The sequence below is a fragment of the Trachinotus anak genome, unplaced genomic scaffold (assembly GCF_046630095.1).
Source record: "Trachinotus anak isolate AG129_WGS33_773 ecotype Australia unplaced genomic scaffold, CSIRO_AGI_Tana_v1 ptg000025l, whole genome shotgun sequence".
Lineage (NCBI taxonomy): Eukaryota > Metazoa > Chordata > Actinopteri > Carangiformes > Carangidae > Trachinotus > Trachinotus anak.
Genome location: NW_027273876.1, coordinates 21,002,273 through 21,025,348, shown reverse-complemented (window position 1 = coordinate 21,025,348; position 23,076 = coordinate 21,002,273). Strand labels below are relative to the sequence as shown.

The following is a 23,076-nucleotide window of genomic DNA, read 5'->3' as shown; positions in this document are numbered from 1 at the left end:
AATCTGTCAGCCTGGAATAAGAGACATGCTGCGGCAGGATTTTATAAACTGAGCTATGACCAAAACTCCATCTTGTACTTTCTCTGTGTGGAAATCTAAATGATACTTTATTAATCCCAAGGGAAATACCTGAAATCAGTAATAATGTTGAGCGTGTGTAAAAACAAAAAGTATAGATATGAAAAAACATGAAATAATGAGGCACAACCAATGGACCAATAAATAGACAGAAGATGGACCATCCCTACTCAGATCTATGGAGTGAACCACATCACATACTGTTGAGTACCAAGGCTGGAATATGCATGGTGGTTTTCTTAGTTCCACTACAGAACCTGGAGGCTTTAGTTTCACTTCAGCTCATTATTGTTTAAAATATAATTCTCTGTTGTTGATTGCATATGTAAATGTGGTTTTCTGCACAATCTATTGCTTTGTTTCTTTGGCACGAGTTGTGTCCGACCTTAGATAACCACCTAGTAAACCGCTCACAGGGACCTGATGACTTTTTCCTTCTGCTCCCTGTAGAGAGAACAGCATTGTGAGGCATCCATCGGCGGACTGAGCCCATGTTGTTTGGCATGTGCCGTCATCAGCACAGGAGGCTCCTCTCCTCTTTGTCCCCTGATGGCTGCTGGATGTGATTTGAAAGACTGTGACAAGTCACGGTAACCCCGGCAGAGCTTCCTCTGTGCACGGCTGATAAGCTTCAGCTGTATCACGGAAACAATGCGAAGAAAGCTGCTGTCAAGAGAAAGCCACCAAGAGCTCTCTGATCAGCGCTGTGACTGCGAAGCTGGTGTTATTGAGCATGTCTCTGAGGGGGGGTAATATTGACATATCAACACATTTAATATTGGAACGGTACAAAACAGGTACAGGTACAATAACTCAGATCCTCCTATAGTGAAGCATTTTCCAAAGTGAACTTTCCAGACACATTTATTGGGCTGATAACATTACTCAAACACAGTGTATGACCATTGTAAACAATAAAACAGAAAAAAGGCATCAGTTCCAACTGAGAACTGCTCCAGAATTCAAAGTGTGCCAAGCTTTTTAAAATTCTCAACTTCTTGTCTTTTTTTTAAAATCCTCTTAATATATATTTTGAATGTTAATTCATTACTTTTCTTAACATATTAATTTTTCTGCAGTATTGATAATTATAATATGTACAAACGAGGCCAAGACACTGGTTGCTCTGAGGCTGTTAGAAAGCCTGTGAATCTCTGTTCGTCTCCCGTGACATGACTTCCGTTTCGGAAAATGACAAGGTAAGGCTGTGTTCCCTCTCTGTTGGTTTTGCTGATTGCATGCCTTGTTGGTGACTGTAATGAAACGTCCGTGTGAGACTTGTTGACCACTTAGTCTTGACCGGCAGGGTGGGGGCAGTGACTTAGTCCTTGGATTTTCCCACTGATAGCAACATCGTTATGTACAAAGGCTTTTAAGTCCCAACGTTGTCCTATTGGTTGGGAAGCTAACAAATAAATGCTTCCACGCTTTTTTCCTTTTTTTTTTAAATGGTTTCCAAGTGTCTTTTTTTTTGTTTTCTCCCAAAAAAGTATTGGTATCAAAATGTCCAGATATAGTTGTGCAGTGGGGGAAGGACTTGTGTTACATGTGTAAGGTCAGGGGTTCAAACGGTTCTGTATGTATGAAAAGAAGAGTCTCTTTGCTCGCAACGCAAAGTTCCTTCATCCGGATAATGTCTGGTGTTGTTTGTCTTTATACAATGCCATGAAATAATCTTAGATGAGATGCAGCCTTAAGCCCGGGTTCACATCCTTCCCTTCTCCACCCTCCCCTCCTCCTTGCCCCTCGCCCCGCTCCAGCTCCTGCTCTCCATCTCTGACACTCGTCTCCATGCTCATCCAAGGGAGGCTACTTTAGCAACCACTCGTTCACTGGAAGAGAGGAGAAGGACAGGAGTGAGAATACTGATTTATATATGCAGCGTTCACCACAGTTGAGCTATTCTCCAGCATACCCCCCCCCCCAACCCTCTTCAACCCACCCACACCATATTTCATCTTATAGTGATAACGTCGTACAATTTCAAACGAAAGGCTCTTGAATGAATGGATCGAATGTGCATGTGGTGGTAGGTGACTGGGGGGGGGGGGGGGGGGGGGGGGGGGGGTGAATTGGTGCCATTATGTTTTGAGTGGCAGCCTTGACAGAAAATTATACCAAGAAAACACGAGGAGGTGCCAGGAGCACGAGTAAACATTGTAATTTGATAAAAAGGAGTCTGGCAGTTACGAGGAGGAAAGAATTTATTGTGCGATCATAAACATGTTTCCTCTCATCAGGCAATGAAAATAAAACAAATGAAACACACACACAGTTACCAGCTCCCGAACCGCCCTGACTCCACATTCAGCTGCCCTGATGGTCACCTCTCCAGGGAGGGGAGGAGTGCGTCCTGTTGCTTGCACTTTAAAGGCTGACCTTACACAAATCACCAAAGACACATATTCCCCCTTTTAATGAGACACCCCCCACCTCTCCGCTTCATCTTGAAGGCCTTTAAATCTCCAAACAATTAAATCAACACTTCTGCTTTTGTTTTTTGTTTTTTTGCTCTCTGAGAGCCTCTGGAGTTGGTTTGTCTGGCGATCAGGAGGGTGTGAGGCGCAAATCTCCCCACAACTGCTGCACAGAATAAGAATTTCATCTTGTTTTTGGGGGGAAGCAGGTGGAGCAGAGCAGAAAGGAGAACAAATGAGAGAGAGAGAGATACAGACAGAAAAGACAATCAGTGCAGTAAATCCTGAGCAAAACATGACAAAAATAACACGGTGAGCACCGGGGGCTGGTGCTACCTCTCGCCCCCCCCAAAATATTTACTCTTCAGGGGTGAAATTCAACATTCTGTGCAGCAGATATATTGGCTGAAACAGAGCGGAGGAGATGACAAACAGACTGCAGCGACACCTCCCAGGTTGCAGTCAGCTGTGACGAGCCAGTTTTCAGCCAGTTCAGTCAGTCAGAGCCCAACAGGTGCTCCGACCGTCCTGCCATCTGACTTTCCACGCCTACTTCTCTTCAACGCATCAATCTGAAGTTTTTTTGTTTTTTTCAATCAACCGTCAACCTGAGACCCAGCTCACCACTCAAATTTGATATAAAGTTTATTAATTAGAACAGCGAGCCCAGATCAAGCAATAATCCCCTGGAATTGATGTGGATGCGTTTCTAAAACAAATTAGAATCAGGGGCATTTGGGAGCAATTTTCCCCCTGAAGCTGAGAGTTCAGTGAGTAATAACACATCGTTGCTACTGACCAAAAAGTATATCTTATCAGTTCCTGGTCAGAAGTTCAAGTAGCTGCAGGGATTGACAAACTAATGGGTTTAATGAATTAACTCCTAAATAGAGCAGAGGTGAAAACTTATTCTCTTATTCCTAATGTACGGAGTCCTGAAAGCGACAAAAGGCAATAAAAGGAAATATAACTGAATATGAAGTATTATTACTTATATGAAGCAAGAAAAGTTTAGATAAAAACATTAAGGTTTACACTTTCTCTTTATCCGTCTTTACTCTTTTTTTACTTTACCTCTAAACAGTTGATAACATTAATTAAGTTTTTATTATTACTATTTGTATTTTTATTTATTTGGGGTTTTTTATGCATTTATCTTTAACCATCTTATCTTTTTTTTTTCTTGGCACAAATTCACTTTTATCATTTGTTAGCCTGTGGGCTAAAATGTGTGCATGATGCAGTTTGCATGAACTTTAACTATGCAACTTAAGAAAACACACACACACACATCGACACAACACAAACAAATTCAGAAAAAATCTTCATCAATTTGACATTACATGTGACACAAATACAAATACAACACAACATAAGCATTTCCAGGGGACACAAAAAAGTGACGAGCCTGGCTGGGACACATTTACATGGATGTGTTATAGTAAATGTGTAATAATAAATCCATGTGCACTCGTTGTTCAAAGCTTTCAACTTCAAAACTCACAAATCATTGAACAAGTGTGTCAGTGCCTGGTTCATCAGTTTTTTATGTCCCCTGGAAACACTTGTTGTGTTGTGAGTCTTTGCAGTGTATTTGTGTATTTGGTTGTGTTGTGAGACATTTTCTGAACTTGTTTGTATTTCATCAGTTTGCATGTGCATGCATGCATTCTCTGAAGCTGCAGTGCACTGACCTCTCACCATAGTTATTCAGTGATGTCACTGATGTAGTTTTGTCTCATCTGACAACCTTTTGTTGTCTTTTTTAATTTTTTCTCAGTAGTACGCTATAGTAGTCACAAGCTACTGAGGAGGACATCTACTCTCATTATTATTATTATATGTGATATTGGCTTTTTTCATGATATTTCCATGGAAAATGTCAGAGATGGAGCAGGTGAGAAAACTTGGCAGCGGAGTGAACTAGGGCTTGTTTCTACCTCGGTACTGGAGCTTCTGAGCCCTGTTGTTGGGGCAGTCTTTGCCCTGCATGCTGAAGTTGATGTTGGTGCGGATGCAGCGGTTGTTCAGCGGCTGGACAGGGCGAACGTTGTCGCTCATGCTCAGGAAGATCTGAGACGGCTGGTTCTGGCTCAGCAGGCGCAAGGAGTGCATCTACGATGAAGACAGACACAGGGAGGGAGAAGAGAAGCCAATGAGAAAAAAAGTTGGCAAAAGCATCATGTGAGCCAGGCATTTTGATGCACTGCATTATTTTCCAGGCAGACAGTCGCAGGATTAGACGGAAGGAGAGCAGAGAAAGTTTCACAGGCAGAACAATAGTTAAACTCCACGGCAGAGAAAATCCTCAGCTGAGATGACAATCCTCAGTGGATTCTGGGAGTTTTGTGTTTGGCAGCTGACGCTCACCTGCATACGTGTGAGGTACACGGGCTTGTTCATCAGGATCCATGTGGCTGTCTCAAAGCAGGGAGGGATGGTCATCGACCCATCGTACGTGATAAAACTATTTGTCTCCGGGTAAATCTCCTCTATGTTCAGGCCGGTCAGTAGATAGGCATCATCTGCAGGGAACAGAAGACAAAAGAAGACAAAAGAAGAGGGGGTGTCAATGCGTCATCTGTATGGAAGCTGTAAAAAACTAATGTTTTTTTTTGTCTTTTTCTTGAACTGTATTAGGACCACTTAAATTTATCTTTATCTTTAATTTATCTGCTCAGGTTTGTGAACTACTGTATTAAAGCAACAGCAGCTCGCTGTGATCTGGGCCTGTCATACTGTACAGACAGTTTCAAACCCAGGTGTGGACCTGATATTTAAATCCCTCAAATGTTTGAAAAAATTATTACAGAAAATATAAACTCACTGACAGATGTGCAGATGTGAGACAGGAAGATAGAAATGACAGAGTGTCCTGGTAGTGGAGTACACATAGTTCTGGTCTGCTTCACATATCTTTATAGAGAAAATGACCAGAAAACACATCCCTTTCTCCCCTTTATTTGGGGTACCCTTCAGCATTAAGTGGTTTAACTCCTCCACGTGCTGGCTGGATCCAGACCGCCCTCATGTTAGGGTGGGAACTTGTCCAAGAATGGTCACCTGGCTCGAACAATTATCTACAGGCTGCCTGATACAGTGGAGGAGCATCACAGCACCGTTCTGATATATCGGGTGTTTAATGGTTTTTCCAGCTTCTTTCTTCTTTTTTTGTGTGGTCGTAGTAATTTTCACCATATATATCTTTTATCCCACGGTAATGGTCCATGTCATGTCAGAAATGGCAGACAGACAAAATTAGCAGCTAACTAGTGACCACAGTCAAACATTTTGGAGGTAAAGACCCACGACCCACCCAAAAGAGCTAAAAGTGTGGTCAGGAGTTAGGAGGTAGAGCAGGTTCCTCCAGTCCACAGGTTGGAGTGTCCTTGAACCACAAATTGACCTTGTTGATGAACCATTGGTGTGTGTCCATTCACACACAAGACTACCATTTCAATCAGTAGTATTGTAGAAATAGCAGTTTTACAAAAAGAAAAAAATAATTCAAGGCTGGACTCAGAATCAATACTGGTTTGAGTCAGTATTGATTTTTCACAATCATCCGCATGTTTTTCCTCTTAAAAAAATGTTGTGATTACAGCATGAATGATTGAAATGTTTGGATTTTGAATGGCTCGCTGGATTCTAAGCATCAAAGAGTCTGCTGCGGATGAACTGTCTCTCCGTCTCTGTCTGAACTCTCTCCCTGGTTCTCTACATGATAAGCATTTACTGTTTATGATATGATGAGTAGTAACTTGAGATTTGGACATAACAGAAATGTATAGTGTAGCATAACTGTAATTTACATATAAATGTTGGGTCTGTCCCACAAGGCTGATCCCCCCAGATACTGGGCTGAGGTGGGCTAGGGCTGGGTGATCCGGCCAAGAGCTCATATCACAATCCATGATCTAATCAGCTGAACTCATGTGATCATCATCATTAGTTGTGCATATGGTCTCCTGGACACAGAGGCTGTCACTTCAACTCAAGCTTAAAGACCCAACCAGCAAACCTCTGCATCCCCTTTCTGATTTTATTCTGAAAGTCCTGACTGGAAGTTGTGATTCATATCTTTCTGCCACTTTGGAAATTACTTTGGATGTTTGTCCACTCACCACTACTTTTCACCCACAATGCTGTTTTCTTCTGAACTGGGTCACAACCAATCACACTTTTTGCTTTATTCATGTGGAGTCTTCGTTTGGACAGCGCTGTTATTCATTTATGAGGTGCTACATGTAAGTCTTTTAGTTTGAAAGTTCAGTGCCTGTCTCCCTGCCTGCAGACAGGTCTCTGGTCCTGCAGACAGACTGTATCTCCACCGTCCTGGACTACATGTGCTGCTACGCCAAACTCACGCAGGCTGCAGATCAGCTGCAGTTAGCAGATAGCTGTTTCACAGTTAACAGTGGGCTGGTTCGTAGAGACTGAACTTTCAAAATTAAATATCTAAATATAGAAACTTTTAATGATGCATATGATTCTTTTGTGAAGTAGATCATATGCCAAAGTATGATTGTCCATCTCTAAGGTGGGGTACACCATGTACCGGCCGCCAGACAGATACTGTATTTAGTGACGTAGTTGTCATTGACATGACTTTTTTTTTTTTTTGTTCCATTGTGGGACTTTTTCAGGGCTTTATGTTGAGATTACAGTATATCTGACAAAATGTGTTCCACATTGTGTTCCAATAAAATGAGGAGAGTAGAACAAACTGAGTAACAAATAAGGAGTAATTTCAGACACAGCTCCAGAGATTTAGAGATAGTCTTGTCTGGGTCTCATCACTAAACACTGGGTATGTTATTTGGAAGTTTTGACTTTATTGAATGCATCCTCCTCCTCCTGTGTGGGCTGTGAATGTAACCCCCCCCCCCCCCCCATACTCATCTCGCACTAAGCTCATCTTTCATAACAAGTTTTTCTCACTACTTATTTCACATATCATTTAGTGTTGTGTAAATGACAGGCTGTTGGTGATGCTGCACAAAACCTCTTTTATCCAAACTGTCTCCACTGTCAGGACACTAATTAGACAGACTGCAACTCTCGCTCTTCCTCTTCACACTCCAGTTGCACGCTCTCAATAACTTGTCATCTGCCGGGCCTCTGCTGACAAAAGGACTGTGTGTTTTGATGAGTCACTGTGGTGGACTGCTGCAGCTTCAAAGCTAATCCAGCTGTGTTCTGCATCACTATTACAAACTGCATTTTGCAAACAGTATTCCTTTAACCCTAGAACACTAACATTAAAATTAGTAACACCATCACTAACATCGGGTGAAAATGCCTCTTGAAAAAACCATAGATGGGAGGAGGGAAGCAAACATACCATTAATGACATCAATGAGCAGCCTGAAGCTACCCAAGGACCCATGCAACTCAGACAGCAGCAACACAATGAAAATCACATGACAAGAATTGTGTGGGTGAAAATCACCCGACGTTAGTGTTCTAGGGTTAAAACAATATTAATTTATAAAAAAAAAAATAAGCATGACCGGCTTAATTTGAGAAAATCCCCATAAAAAGCTTCTGATCCTCTCTATGTGCAATTACCACTCCACCTACAGCAGCTGAGGAGCAGATCTATCACTCATCTTTGATCGTGTGGTTGTAATAATTCTGTGTGTGTGTGTGTGAGTCAGTGCGTGTGAGACGGCGTATCTGAGGCAGTTTTGACAGCTGTCAGAATCCATGCTCTCCAGCTCCTCCAGCTGGACCTGGAGGACCCCCCCAACCACCTGCCCCTCGCCTGAAGCCTCCTGCTCCTCCCAGTCACAAGGGGTCAGTGTGTTTATCCAGTCACTTACTGCTCCCCCCATTAATCCAATTATTTGTCTCTTTTTTCAAGCTGGCCCCAGGCGATCTCGATGCCGATGCCGCATCTTCAGAATGGCGGGCTGGCAGAGGGAAACCTCTGGAGAGCAGCTGTCTAACATGCTTCCCCACCAACAGCATCCTCCAACTATCAAGAGTTCTCATGCAAACCTCTCATCATCCTGCAGCATCCCTTCACTCACCACTTTGAGATGTAATAATAATAATGAGATCCAAAAAGTGAAGGACAGTCAAACAGAAAAACCCTTTCCTCAAACAGAACTTGTCCAATCATAGCTTAGCAGGCATGGCTGCCTGTCAAGCTTCAGATTTCTTTACATGTTGGAGCAGTCTGCATGTGGCTGTGGTAAGAGAGATTTGGTATGTATAAATAAATACACATGCAGTATAAAGATATATCCACGGTATTGTTATAAAGAGCTTGGAAGGCATTTTCTTTCTTTTTTTTTTTTTTACTGTCCAAAACCAAAAACACAGGAATAAAAGTGTAAATTACAGAATAAACAATGTTTGTCTGCTCTAACATAAACACTGGCATTTCTTAACCACCCACAGCAGTGAGCTTTGTTACTTCCAAGCGCAGCTGCTCTATACTACATTCATCTGTAGAGTTAGAGGTAAAAAACTAAGTGTACAGGTAAGTAATAACTAATTGTAAAAACAGCAATTAATACATTTTTTTTCTTATAAATTTATTTATTAATCTATTATTAAATTGACTAAATTACAAAGTATTTGAATTTATATAAATAACTGGATTCACAAGTTGAATTAAGAATACAGACTATAATCAGGAATTTTCCCCGCTGCTTTTCCTTTTCCTATTAGCTCTTCGATTTGCTTTGTCATTTAGCTTCTCCATTTAACCTTTCCATGACACTTTGGACCTCGCATCAGTAAAACAAGGTAAAACAATGCAAATTAGCCATGGGATGTAATTAGCTCTCTGAGTGGCAATCACCTGTGGGAAGGAGATGATCAGGGTGGGGGCTGTAGTTGAGGGTGTCTCCACCAGTGCTAGACTCTGAGGATCGGCGCTCCATTTCACCGGCATTGTCCCTTAAAATTCTTTACATATCAGTGTTGGACATTTGAAGAGTGTGAAACATATGACTAAATTGGTGACTAAACAGTGTGTGAAAAGAAAGCTGGGGTATAAGGCTGTCTAACTAATCAGAGAGCTTGTTACATCCTGTGGCTAATTTGTATCGTTTTACCTCATTTTACCAGCGCAAGGCCCAAAGTGTTATGGAGGAGGGGCTAAAGGGAGAAGCTAAATGAATGAGCAGTTGAATAGCCAATAGGAAAAAGAGAAACAGCAGGAAAATGGAAATGCAAATGGAAAGGAAATTGTCCTTTTAATGCCCAATTAAAGTCTGAAATCTTAATAAAATTTGTGAATCCAGGTATTTATTTCTATTTTTAAACTGTGTTCTCAAGTAGATTTATTCATAAATTCATTAATTAATGTATCTTTAAATCATGCATTATGTTGTTTTTGTAAACCCCCTTTTAATTTCAACCATTCATTGATGGATAAATATTTCATTTGTAAATTATTTTCCTCTTTTTATTGACCATTAGTATATTTGTTTATATTTATTTAGTATATTTATTCATAATTTAATCAATTAATTTGTTATTCAGTTATTACAGTTATTGAGAGTTGTACAGTTGCTATTAATGAATGAAATTCTTTATTTTTATTTCCATGACACTTGTGGTCCTCCGTAGAAACTGTTTTAGTTTTACCAAACCATAAAACATACATAACTTCTGTTTTATTTGTTGAAGTGTTGAAGCTAAGCAGCAATTTTCCTTAATTAAATTACTCATTAATTAGCTTCACGCTGCAAAACAAGAACAATATTGTTTCTTTATTTCCATATCTTCTACAAGAACCATCAACAGGTCAGAACGCTTATTGTTTACCTGGGACAGCGTTAGCCTCATTCCATTAGCATGGCATTATGTATTGACATCAAGTGCATATGAAAGACCCCTTTGCAGAAACACATGGAGCTAACTTTAGCTTAATCAGCAAGCTTGTTAATTAAAGCTAATGATATCTGCCACAACACCTGTCATTGCAACTACAAGACTGACAGTTGTTGACTAGAAGTGAGACGTTTGCATTTATTAATATTTGTCTCAAACCAGGGAGCTATTGTCTTAAAAAGTGACTAAAACTTTCAATAATAAATCTGCCACTGTCAGTAACAGTAAAGGGGGCAAGACTTAGTGAACAGTTCAGTGGTGTTCAGTAGTACAGATGTTTCGACATTTAGAAAACTGCACAGATACTTACTTTTATACGTTATTCTTGTGATGGTGTCTCTATTCAGCATTCGGTTCAGGAATGAGTTCGATGTCTCAGCAATCTGGAGTAAAGGACAGAAGGAAAGAGGGAAAAAGGTGCCGTTAGACAAAAAAACAAAAAAAACAGGACTGACCACATAATGAATTGACAGCCCATTCAAAATTAAACTCCACTTAATCCACTCAGCCCAGCACTCTAAAGAATAACACCAGTGTAATTTTTTTCCCATCTATCACCTTTAATGCTCATGAAATGTCTAAACCCACTGATGTATTTTGCACAGTCAGAAGCTCCTACACTCTCTTCTGCTGCTGCTTTTGCTTTCTGGAAAACAAAGGCTCCCACTGTTTTCAAGAAACCATTAAAAACAGCTCAAAGGCACACACTGCTGCCACGACACAACACACACAACACACTGCCGCCACGACACAACACACACAACACACTGCCGCCACGACACAACACACACAACACACTGCCGCCACGACACAACACACACAACACACTGCCGCCACGACACAACACACACAACACACTGCCGCCACGACACAACACACACAACACACTGCCGCCACGACACAACACACACAACACACTGCCGCCACGACACAACACACACAACACACTGCCGCCACGACACAACACACACAACACACTGCCGCCACGACACAACACACACAACACACTGCTGCCACGACACAACACACACAACACACACAACACACACAACACACACAACACACTGCTGCCACGACACAACACACACAACACACTGCTGCCACGACACAACACACACAACACACACAACACACACAACACACTGCTGCCACGACACAACACACACAACACACTGCCGCCACGACACAACACACACAACACACTGCCGCCACGACACAACACACACAACACACACAACACACTGCTGCCACGACACAACACACACAACACACTGCTGCCACGACACAACACACACAACACACTGCTGCCACGACACAACACACACAACACACTGCTGCCACGACACAACACACACAACACACACAACACACTGCTGCCATGACACAACACACACAACACACACAACACACTGCTGCCACGACACAACACACAACACACTGCTGCCACGACACAACACACACAACACACTGCTGCCACGACACAACACACACAACACACTGCTGCCACGACACAACACACACAACACACACAACACACGGCTGCCACGACACAACACACACAACACACTGCTGCCACGACACAACACACACAACACACTGCTGCCACGACACAACACACGCAACACACACAACACACTGCTGCCATGACACAACACACAACACACTGCTGCCACGACACAACACACACAACACACTGCTGCCACGACACAACATGATCCATCTTTTAGCAAATACACTGTATTTCTGTCCTATCATAACTTTACGGTGGATAACGCCAGAATGTGACAGGATCATTGCCAGTGAACCTGCTGAACTGCTCCACCCCTGTCACCAGAACAACAACAGGACACAGTAATGTAACAGGAACACATGAAGTGAACAATTAGCTGCATATTAAATCCATATGTCAGAGACTTAGATGAGAAATTGATACCACTTTGGTGTTTGTGCGTTAAGTATGTAGTTGGAGTCAGGACATGGTTAGCCCTGCTAAACATTTTAAATATGCAACTATGCCTAAAACCACAAATTGTTGTTTTTCTTCTCTTATGTTGGTGAACAGGTTTAAAAAAACAAGATACAACATGTTAATTCGTGAGGTTAGTGTGGATATTTTTTAAGTTGGACAAAGCTAGGCTAGGCTTCTCCAGTCCAAACCTGGGAATACACTGTATATAAAAGCATAGTGAGAGAAGGAGGGAAATTTAAATATTTCAGAGGAGGGCTGGAGAAGAATATGTCAAGCACAATGGAATCCATTCAGTTCTGTTGGAAAAATATTGTCAAGTTTTTATTATGTCCAGATGAAAACGATATCAGGGAAGTGGTGGTAGATGTTGGTGTGAGACTATGTGGGAAAAATGACGCCAATCATTTCCATATTTTCTGGAATTGCCGGTTATTGTGCTTTATAGGCAGGAAATTCATGAGCACATTAATAATGTATTTAGAGGCACTGCTCCTTTTGGATGTAAAACTGTATTAATGGGCGACATCTCGTTGGAAGGGTGGAATATCAGTAATAAGAAACTACTTCTAGCAGCAAATATAAAGGCTGTCGGGAGGAGCCACCACTGATGAATGGATGAAGGTTGTCGTCTTCTTTCAAAGTCTGATTCTTGTGAGAAAATCTACTGAAATTTGACCTGCAACTGCACCACTGCACCAACTGACCCCAAAAGCAGGAGAGCCACTTTTTAATTCTTAACTCCACTCTGCTTGACTAACTCCATTGTTCAGTGAAGTCTGAGGAGCGAGGAGCAGTTCCCAACTCTGAGACCTGCTTGCTAATAGTTTGAAGGAGGCACCTCCCACTTCGTGTTCACCCCTGTGCCCTTCTTTGACTCCTTCCTGCCTCCCTCTATCCTTCACTCCTGCTCCGTGGACTTCACAACTCTTAACTGTCGAGATGTCTTTGGGCGAAATGATTAAAAAGAGATGTGCCTGTCCTCACCCCTTCGCTTGCTGCAACTGAAATGACTGTGCTTTTTACAGACACTCAAGCCGCTCACTAGTTTTCCCACTTTCTGTCTCATTTTCATAATTTTTTCCTAGAAAAGCACCTGAGGGGATTCACTCATCCTGTCTCCTCCATTCCAGGAATGTCCTCACATCAGGTAGGAGAGAGGTACAGACTTAGCACCATATGGCTGAATGTCGATCAGACACACGATAACCACCAGATACATCTTGAGGCTCCACGTGTTTCTTTCTGTTACATCGATCAACAGTTGCATTAGTGAGAGTAATGTTTTCACAGAAGTCCCCACGTAGCTCACCCACTGCTGTCCTCAACAGTGCCTCACGACTCCATGCCTCGAATCGGGACCCGTCCTGGCATTCTGAGTCACAGCGATGAGATGGGAAACTTGGTGAGGTATTACAAAGCACGAGGCATTTAAAGGTGAGAAAAACCAGCTTCTGCTCTGAGGGAGATGTGGCTAATTACCACCTGTGTGCTCCGCGCTACTACTGAAGAGGCTGACCTGGTGAAACACGCTCAAGACAGTGGGAGACATTACTGAAGAGAAGAAAAAACATTTGGAGTGCAGTTGGGTGGGTGTGTGAGTGGGTGGCGGGTGAACATATTTTTTTTTAATGGCTCATCTCTTTGTATATTACTGCAACTTTTTTTGACATGTAGGCATTAATGAAATTGTCTTCCCTGGACTTTTACCGAGCGTCGTGCTCCAGTATTTATCTAAAGCTGAACAAAAATAGATCAACATAGTATTGTAAAGTGGTTGGGCCAATTTTTGTATAATTCTTTCACGATGATTTAATCTTAAAACTGTATTAGACAGCTTTCCAGGTTGGTGACCATAAGCACCAATACTAATCAAAATCTTCAAAATCCAAGGTGGCTGCCGGGTGAAGTGAGGTAAGACGAACATGGGAAAATGGACCAAAGCTAAGTCTCATTTAGCCGGGACTGGACACCAGTATGTATTGCAGCCCTGCTTTTTAGGAGTAGACATATAAAGCATCTGTAGTGCAGCTGTAAAAAGAGAGAGTTCTTGAAGTGCTGTGTTAAGACTATCCAGGGCCCCTGCTCTAAACAAAGAACCGCTGACAAACACTTGTTTTACAAATTGGTAGCTATCATTGGCCCCTCTGCTTCTGGAGGTAAAGGTCTCATTATTATCTGTATAGACAATGTCAGGTGTCTCACAGCTGAAGCTTCTCCAAGGCTCAGAGAGATGTTAAACTCTAGTAGTTGAATAATCAGTAGAGAAAAGATCTGGTTCTTTGATAGAAAGTCAAAGATACATTAAACATAAGGAAAGAAGTTAAGGATGACCTCCAAGGTGTCTTTCAGAAAGTAACATCCAACCTGCACTGCCAGAAAGTGAAAGCTGAAGATAAAACTGAAACACAGTCTGCAGCTTAAATGAATAACTTTCAGGTTCTGTTGTATGAATTATGTTGTGATTGATTGATTGACCCTCTGACTGGATTCTTCTCCATAGTGATGACAGCAGTGACTAAACAGGTCTCTTGTTGAAACTGATCACGAGCTCATTAAACTCTTTTAGTATTGTTATATGAAGAGGGATACTGCTGTGTTTTTGTGCTTTGAACTTTAAGGTTAAAAGAAGCTTTAACACTTAAACAGGGGAACCAGCTGATCTTTAGCTTCAGCTAGTATTAGCAGCACAGGCAACAGATTAGATGTCACTTACTGGAACACAGTGGTTGTTGGGTCTGTATCGGATTTCTTTTGGTTTCTGCATGGGCTTGTGACTTTTTTTTATTTTTTAAAGAAAAATATATTTTATAGCAAAGGCGGCAGATTAATATAGCTACTGCTAAATCCTTGAAGTGCTGCAACTCTCAACAAATGAACCAGACTTTTATTTCTGAAACTGTCAAACTTTTTTCCAATGTTGTTATGTTATTGTGTTTATAAGATGTACAGCACCTGTAAGATGCATGAATAGACTTCAGAATAAGCACCACATGTCGTATCGGGTCATTATATTATTGGTTGTTGATGGTTGTTGCGGGGCCACTTCCGCAGGCCATCATATACTTCCACTTCCAAAGCCCAGCTCCTCTCTCGCATCTCGTCCCACACTCTCTCCTGCTGGTTGGATGGGGAATCAAGGAGGGTTGACCTAGGTCAGCGTCTCCTCTGTCTCTTCAAGACTAAATGATGGCCCCATTGACATTGGGGAGCTAATTAGTGGTTAGCAGCTGAACTTTTCAGCCTTGGTGTGCACGGCGCTGAGGATGTTGGCTGCCTCTCTGATCTCCGAGCCTCTCGCTCAAGATGGAAACCTCTCATACACAACAAAGAGACAGGGGAGTGCTGCCACCACCCCTTGCACTGCTGCTCGGCTCTGACACAAAGCCAAGGAGCACATTGTTTTGGCTCTGCAGGATAATTGGATTGCTAATTGTTTGTGAGTCGTGAGTTCTTCAGTTTAACATTTAGAGGATTTCAGTAAAAGACACGGAGGGAGCAGGAGAGTGGAGTGGACAGGTGGGAAGATTTCTCTCAACCATGTATGTGGCTGCCATGTACTGACACAGATAACGACCCTATTCTCTGTCTTAAAAGATGAATCAACCATGATACAATGATTTATTGCATTATGCAAAATCAAGTTCATATTTTGCATAATTTGATTCTACCTAATTTCCCTTCATTTACAGGCGTATGGCACAGACACATGTCTTGGTTTGACCATATATAAGTGAGGCTAGATCAATGTTGCATGTGAATGGCAGCTTACATGCTCTGGGACACCTGTGGTTTTGTGCCGAGAACGTGGACTTGTTTATAGATCTGTTGTTGAGACAGACTGAGTTCACTCGGGTGAAAATACTTTAGAAATTGTTATTTGCGTAGTTCTGTGATAAAAGTCTTATAAACACATCTTAGATTTGTTCATGTAAGTCAATACTTTTTTATATTTAATGCAACCTCAACAACCTTAAGCATCACAAACAAGCCCAAACATACAGTCACAAAAAAATATCTGCAGCAGATGGTCTGGAGCCCAAAGAGCCCTGATCTCAGCGTCACGGAGTCACTGTGGATTCAGCCTGAGACCACAGAACAACTGAGGCGGGTTCTCCAAGATGTTTGGAACAACCTAACTGCCAAGTATGTGAAAAACCAAGGAGAACTGATGCTGGTTTTTTCCTGTTTACTGCACTTTGAATGAAGTCACGTGATAAATAAAAACTGCTCCTGGCATGTTTCTGTCTATGAATTACTGTTGTAAAATAAATGTGATGATGTGGAAATCTTCATGGACTTTGTGTCTCCTGACATTTGAACACGTCACAGTTGGAAAAACACAGGTGTGAATCACACACTGAATGGCGTCTGAATTCCATTTAGCTGCCTCAGTGGATGTTTCTCTTGTTAACGTTATTGCAAACACCTGTGCTTTCCCCATTATTGTGAGTCAAAATGTCTGCTGTGAAAAAAGACCCATTATTATTATTATTTCTTTTTCATTTTTATTTTCCTCTGGAATGAATATGATTTGAGTTTTTGCCACCAGGCCTCCCATCATACCCTGGGTCATGTAAACCTGAAGTGAGATGTTGCCATGGAGTCAGCTGCTTAGCTACAGGCTACACCTGCCTGACAACAACATCTGGATTACTTTACTGAAGCAATTTACTCCACTAAAAAGTCTGCAACTAGCAGATTCCAGCAGGGTGTGTCCCGCTTGACTGAATTGTGACACTGCATAGGTTACAAGTTCACACAGAAATTGCACCAACCGGGTTCAATGAGTTAATAATTTAAAGCTAAATGCTGTTTCTGAAGTTGTTTACAGCATGAGAGGGAGTAAAATTAAGAGGGAAAACATAGTGTTTCTCCACTTGAATGAACGCTTGGTTCACCTTTAATTGAGTCTTGTCTGCACTCAACATGATGTTAAGCCCTGTTTTATTTTTCCCCTACACGTTCCATCTGTGTGTTGTCTACCATAGCTGTCTGGTAATGCTTCAGCTCTGATTAAAGCGTAGAGGAATGCAGAAAACTCCTGTCCAATGCAATGATTAGTATTCAGTTGGCTTTCCAGTATATGAGCCATTACAAAATGTGGTCACAGCAGCTGAAGGGACATGTTGAGATAAAATTCATATTGAGTGGCTAAAACCTACACATTGGCACACAGGTAATTATTAAACATACGTATGTGTGAGACTTACCTTCATGAATATGGACACTATGACCAGTCCGTTGGGGCTTTTAGCAGCTTCTGTGTAATTTGTGTACAGCTCATGATTGTAGTGGATCAGCTGAACCTGGAACACACAGAAGAGGACATGTAGAGATTTAGTGGAAGGAAATCTGACAACTTAAACACTGAGAGTGAGACACAAGGCTGATCTCCATAGTGAGTACAAATTAGAAACACACCCTTCTAGAAAATCTATATCTTGGTTGCCTTGTGTCAAGAATCCCTCATTCTGCTAAATCCTTCCTGCCTGCTACATGTCAGATGATTTAAAAGAGAAAATCGATATGGGATCAAATCTCTCCCATGGATTCTCAGAAACAGTCAGTTTAATGGAAAGAGTCGGTGTTTGCAACATTTTATACTCGCTGTAGATGTGGAAGGTAAGTAATAAGGGAGATAAAAAGGCAGGGATGCTGTCATCATTTGATCCAAGGCCAGCCGGCTCTCACAGGCTGAGGTGAGAGAGGATAAACTCTCTCCCAGTATGAGGTTAATGTTTCTCTGACACAGATGCTTCATCCACTCCAGCTGTTCAGTATTGCTGCCTTTTAATGATGTTTGGACGTGGGCAGGAGGTACTGCGCAACTTCCAACCTGTAAAAGTGGTTTTAAAACCTGCTCCGACAAAAAGCACATAGACAGGGAGTTGAGAGGCAGCAGAGATGGATCCATCTGGAATATATATTTTTATAATATGTTTTTTGGGCATTTTGTATCTTAGTTGACAGGAAATGAAGGGACATAGTGATGGAGAGTGTGTGGTTGTTAGTGCCTCCACCTCAAGGCCAGCCAGGTGCTCCTAAATTTACATATGTTCAAATTATTTTTTTTAGTGAGAGCACTGAGGTGTTGGTGTCAGTCTGGTTGGTCACAGCCCAGATATTAAGCGTTTGGACAGTTACACATTTTTTGTTCCTTGGGCTCTGAGCTTCAACAGGTTCAATTTCAAATAAAATGGTCAAAGTACCAAGACTCATAATTGTGCCCAAAGTTTAGGGGTTCAGAAGTAATCAGACAAATAAACGTGAACTCAGACGATCATTACATTTAATATTTTGTTGAAAATTCTCTGCAGTCTCCAGGCCTCTCCCAGGCTTCACTGCAGCCTCCTTCAGCGCCTGCTCTTTGTGGAGCCTCTCTGCCTTTAGTCTGGACTTCAGTGAGTGCAATGAGATCAGGGTTAGGCTCTTTGGATGCTTTGGTGGTATGTTCAGGAATGTTGTTCTTCTGAATGATGAAATGTCGTCCACTGGGTTTTGATGTGTTTGACTGAATCTGAGCTCAGACTGCTCCTGTGCATCTCTGCATTCATCCTGTTGTGTCTGTCAGCAGTGAAATCATCAGTGAAAGCCGGTGTGCCAGTTTCAATGACAGCCATACAAGCCCGAGCCAGAACAGAACCAGCATCATGTCTGACAGATGAGGTGTGGCTTTGGGCGATTAACTCTTCCTTTTTCTTTACACTTTCCTTTCTCTACCATTTTGACTGAGGTTAATTTTTGTGTCATCAGTCCATTGAACTTGTAGATTTCTGCAAACTGCAACCTGACCTTTCTGTTTCTGAGGTTGACCAGGGGTTTACAACTTGTGGTGAATCCTCTGAGGTTCTGGTCATAAAGTCTTCTCTTCTCTTGTCCACCTACATCCCGGAAGTGTGTGGGACTTGTTTTGCAGCCATAAAGAGGTTTTTCTTCACCATGCAAATAATTTTACACATGCCCTTTGGTGAAGTCACAAAATCCCCCACTGTTGAGTTTGACAAACCAACTACATCTGATCGATATATGCTTTTTTTCACTTTCATGCTCACCTCTTCTTTTCTCATATTTCGAAAAACTCCACCTCACAATCTAAATGGCAGCTTGTGACTCTCAATCAACTGTGAGGCACGTGTGAGCTCTGTTGAGTTGAAACAACATACAACTGCCCAAGAATGTGTTTATACCTGTTTCAAATGGCCACTCTTAAAGGTCAGCATCTTTTTCTGTCACAGAGGGAGAGGAAACTTGATAAACCAAACATATGGGGTGTAAACTTTTGCAGTTTTTCCTCAAGGCCATTCAAATATTTGTGTAAAGAATTAAAAGTGTGCTTAAAAAAAGAAACTGCAGTGGTCTTTCTGTCTGTCAAGCTGTCAAACACAAAATTGCAGGGTTGTTGTGGCAAAGACATTGAACCTGGCTCAACCTTTGCAACAAGGATGAAGACATCATCAAACCAGGCATTGCATCTGACAATCTATTTCAGTCTGACCCCTTGAATTCTTTATTTTAATGCAAGGCCATTTTCAGTTTACCCACTTACAATATGTGTATTGTCAGAGTGAGACAGTCTGGACAGTAATAGACCAGTGTGTCCTTGTGGCTACTACATCTGCTGGTCATTGTATCAACAAGACTTTAAAAAATAGGGAAAAGAAAGATTACCTTGTCAAATCTGTTCATGCAGGATAACTGCAGTGCTCTTGCTGAGTCCTGATTTTTAAATAGTTGTTAAATAGCTGTTACACTTTTAAATAGTTGTTACAAAATTATCAACTTCTTATGGCCTAAATTGGCAAAACTTACAGCCATACTACTATAACCTGAGGCCTCTACTTTATTAACTTTAGGCTGTAATTCTCCATTTAAAGGTCCCATATTTTACTCTTTCCTGTGGTTTATCTGAAGTGTTGATCTCCATCTGAAGATATATCTGTGGTTTTAATAACCAAAAACCATCTCAGTGTAGTTTTACATCTCCTCTCTCAGGCTTCTCTCTGGAGCTCTAGTAACAACAGGTCAGTCAGCAAATAAGAGGAGAGGATCTGAGCCCCCCTTCTGATTGGCTGACTGTTTTCTGAGTGATCTAATAAAAATATAGCAGATTTCAGGTAAACACTCCCACAAGGTTGGATGGTGGGTGGGGTTTGGGGCGTGGCAACTGCTTTGTTGTGAAATCACAAAGTTCCAGAAGTCCTGACGGCTGGTTTTAAGGCTCAGTGTCTGAATACAGGCTGTGTGCATTTCTCTGTGGACTGAGGCTTTGATCCTTTCACAGTATTAAGACCTGCTAAGACCTAGACCTGCTTTATAATCAAAAAACTTTTAGATTTTGATTTTATGTAATATAGGACCTTTAAATAGTAATATACACAATGATCTGCTATGAATATAAAGGCAGTAAAGCACTCATATCAAGCATAAAGGCATGGTAATGATTTTGAGATCTTTCCCCAAGGCTCTCAGTCTTTCTCTCCCCACCTCCATAAACTTCTCATCCTCTCTCATTGGCAGAAAAGCTTGGCACCAACTGTACTGTAGGATATAAATAAACAAATGTAAGAGGAGAGCAATTATGAAATGCTCGACCGGGGGAGCGCAGAGCGACAGAATGTCTATAAATGCAATCAAGGCAAGAGAGGAAGTGATTAGGGCCCTACGCCGATCTGATTAGATTTTTAGGTGAGAGCAGCAGAGGCAGCCAAAAGAACTCATCCACACATCCCTCAATGACAAATTGCACAAAGTTTGCTGCTGGTGGGCAATGAAAGGCCAGCGTGGGCCATAATAAAGTGAGAATGTCTGCCAAATGGAGAAGAAAAAGAAGGGCATGCAGAGCGAAAGAGGGGAAGAAACAGAGGTTGTAATTAGACACAGCGTCCCTCTGTTCAAACAGACTCACTAACTACTGAATACAGTAACACCTCTACACATTTAACAGGTAGAGTCTATTAAGATTCAGCCATCACTCTGTGTCTAATGCCACTGGACAGATTGTGATTATGACAGAGGTACAGACAGAACACATGATGAGGTGTGATAGAGATTGCAGAGCTAGCACAAATTAGGGTTGGGGTTCAATGGCACTTCATGGAATAGGAATCCAGTACTGAAACTGCTCATCAAATCCAAATCCCTTATCAAATCTGTTCAGGTTCATCTTTCAATATTTGTAACTGAAATTAGGATCTAAATCTTAAAGAGTGAGTTAAAATCTTTATTCAGCTCTTTCTTTGCTGAGAAACTTGATCATGGGATAACGAGCGGTGGTGTATGAAGGGAGGATGGTAAACCTTCCTCAGGCCGCATACTGACCCTCAGTCAATGACTTTGAGCACTTCCCAATCAATGCTGTGACTGGCTTTGGTCTCTGAGCACTGGACCTAAATGACCCACATGTAGCACATGAAGTTCAACACTTTGGTTATGTGAAGATTTCTTAGCTGGCTCCACCAGCTGAGGAAGACCCTCTGAAAAGTTAGTAAGTTGACCTTTGAGATTACATGTACTGTCCCAGATGGTCAAGAATAAACCTCTGTGCTGGAATATTGTGAGCTATGGTAACAGTGTGGTTTTAGGAAGCTGGTTATCCTTCCTCGGCCCACTTTTGGGAGGCACTAACTACTTTATACTGCGATCGCCCCACAAGTCGTCTCGCTTTCAGCTGGCCCTTGTGAGAGTGGCTCGGATTGTTACACTTGTCTGTTTTCCCTGCTTTCAACACATCAACTTCACGAACTGACTACCTCCTGTCAAGGGAATCGATATCACCCTTTAACAGGTGCCGTTAGATGAGATGTTGTCTGTCAATGGTTTCAGTGTCCAGGCTGATCGGTGTATATCTTTAGACTGATGTGATCCTGTTGAGCATCTTTAAATTTGTTTATTTTCTGTAGGGTCTCCAATGGAAACCATTGCAGTTTAATGCTTGTCCTGGTGGAAAAGCACTGGACCAACATTATCACATGAATGGCTCTTCAGTGTGTCAGTAGCTTCGTGGCCACTTGCCACAGGCGTTCAAGCTTCAGTCAGTTAAACCTGGATGAGAAGCTGCACTGAGTGGAACAACACTGAAGTGGGTGTGAAGGGTCACTACTGCTTGGCTGGCCAGTGCTCTCAGGAGTGTGTGTGTGTGTGTGTGCATGAGGGTGTATTCGTTTGTGTGTTGGGGGGGGTCATGACAGCCTCTTTATGGCATAATGGCTGGCTTGGCCCGTGGGGCAGAGAAATATGAAGACAGCAAGTCGATAGTGGAAGAGAGATGTTGGCCGGTGACAGGGGGTTTAAAAGCGCTGGGCTGGAAATGACACTCTCAATCCCAACTTCCAGCCATCTGTCCTTCCTCCTTTAGATTAACCGGAATGTAGATCCATAAAACCAACAAACGGACAAGGCCTGTTGTTGGACTGATCACACTCTGATTATGCACATGGAACTGCCAACCTACCTGATTTCTATTTGGCTGTTTTACCGGCACAATAGGCCACTGCCAAAGCACAAGAAATCATCATCTTTGTATCCATCATCTGTGTTAATATAAATCATTACGCTGTGGTAATCAATTAGAAGCCCAAGTGTAGTTAGTCTTTTTATTTAGCGATATGATTTCTGGATGACTTTTTAAAGAACCGTGCATTGATGTTCTGATGTGATTTTAATTGACGATCCACCACTGGGACTCCGTGGTGCAGATGTGGGCGAAATGTGCCATTTAATAGTGATTAATGATAATTAGGGGAAGAGAAAATAAAACAGAAG

At 41.9% G+C, this 23,076-nt stretch overlaps 1 protein-coding gene across 1 annotated transcript in view; it reads right to left on the bottom strand.

The window, feature by feature from the left end:
- Positions 1-828: 828 nt before the first annotated feature.
- The window catches only part of ca10a (carbonic anhydrase Xa), a 242,498-nt gene continuing 220,250 nt past the window's right edge, over positions 829-23,076 (bottom strand). Inside the window, exons 5-9 of the mRNA XM_071463557.1 lie at positions 17,526-17,621; positions 10,657-10,729; positions 4,866-5,020; positions 4,436-4,610; positions 829-1,910 (exon numbers count right to left, since the gene is read on the bottom strand). Coding sequence (XP_071319658.1) covers positions 1,888-1,910; positions 4,436-4,610; positions 4,866-5,020; positions 10,657-10,729; positions 17,526-17,621 — 522 coding nt within the window. The 3' untranslated portion in view covers positions 829-1,887. The remainder of the gene's footprint in view (positions 1,911-4,435; positions 4,611-4,865; positions 5,021-10,656; positions 10,730-17,525; positions 17,622-23,076) is intronic.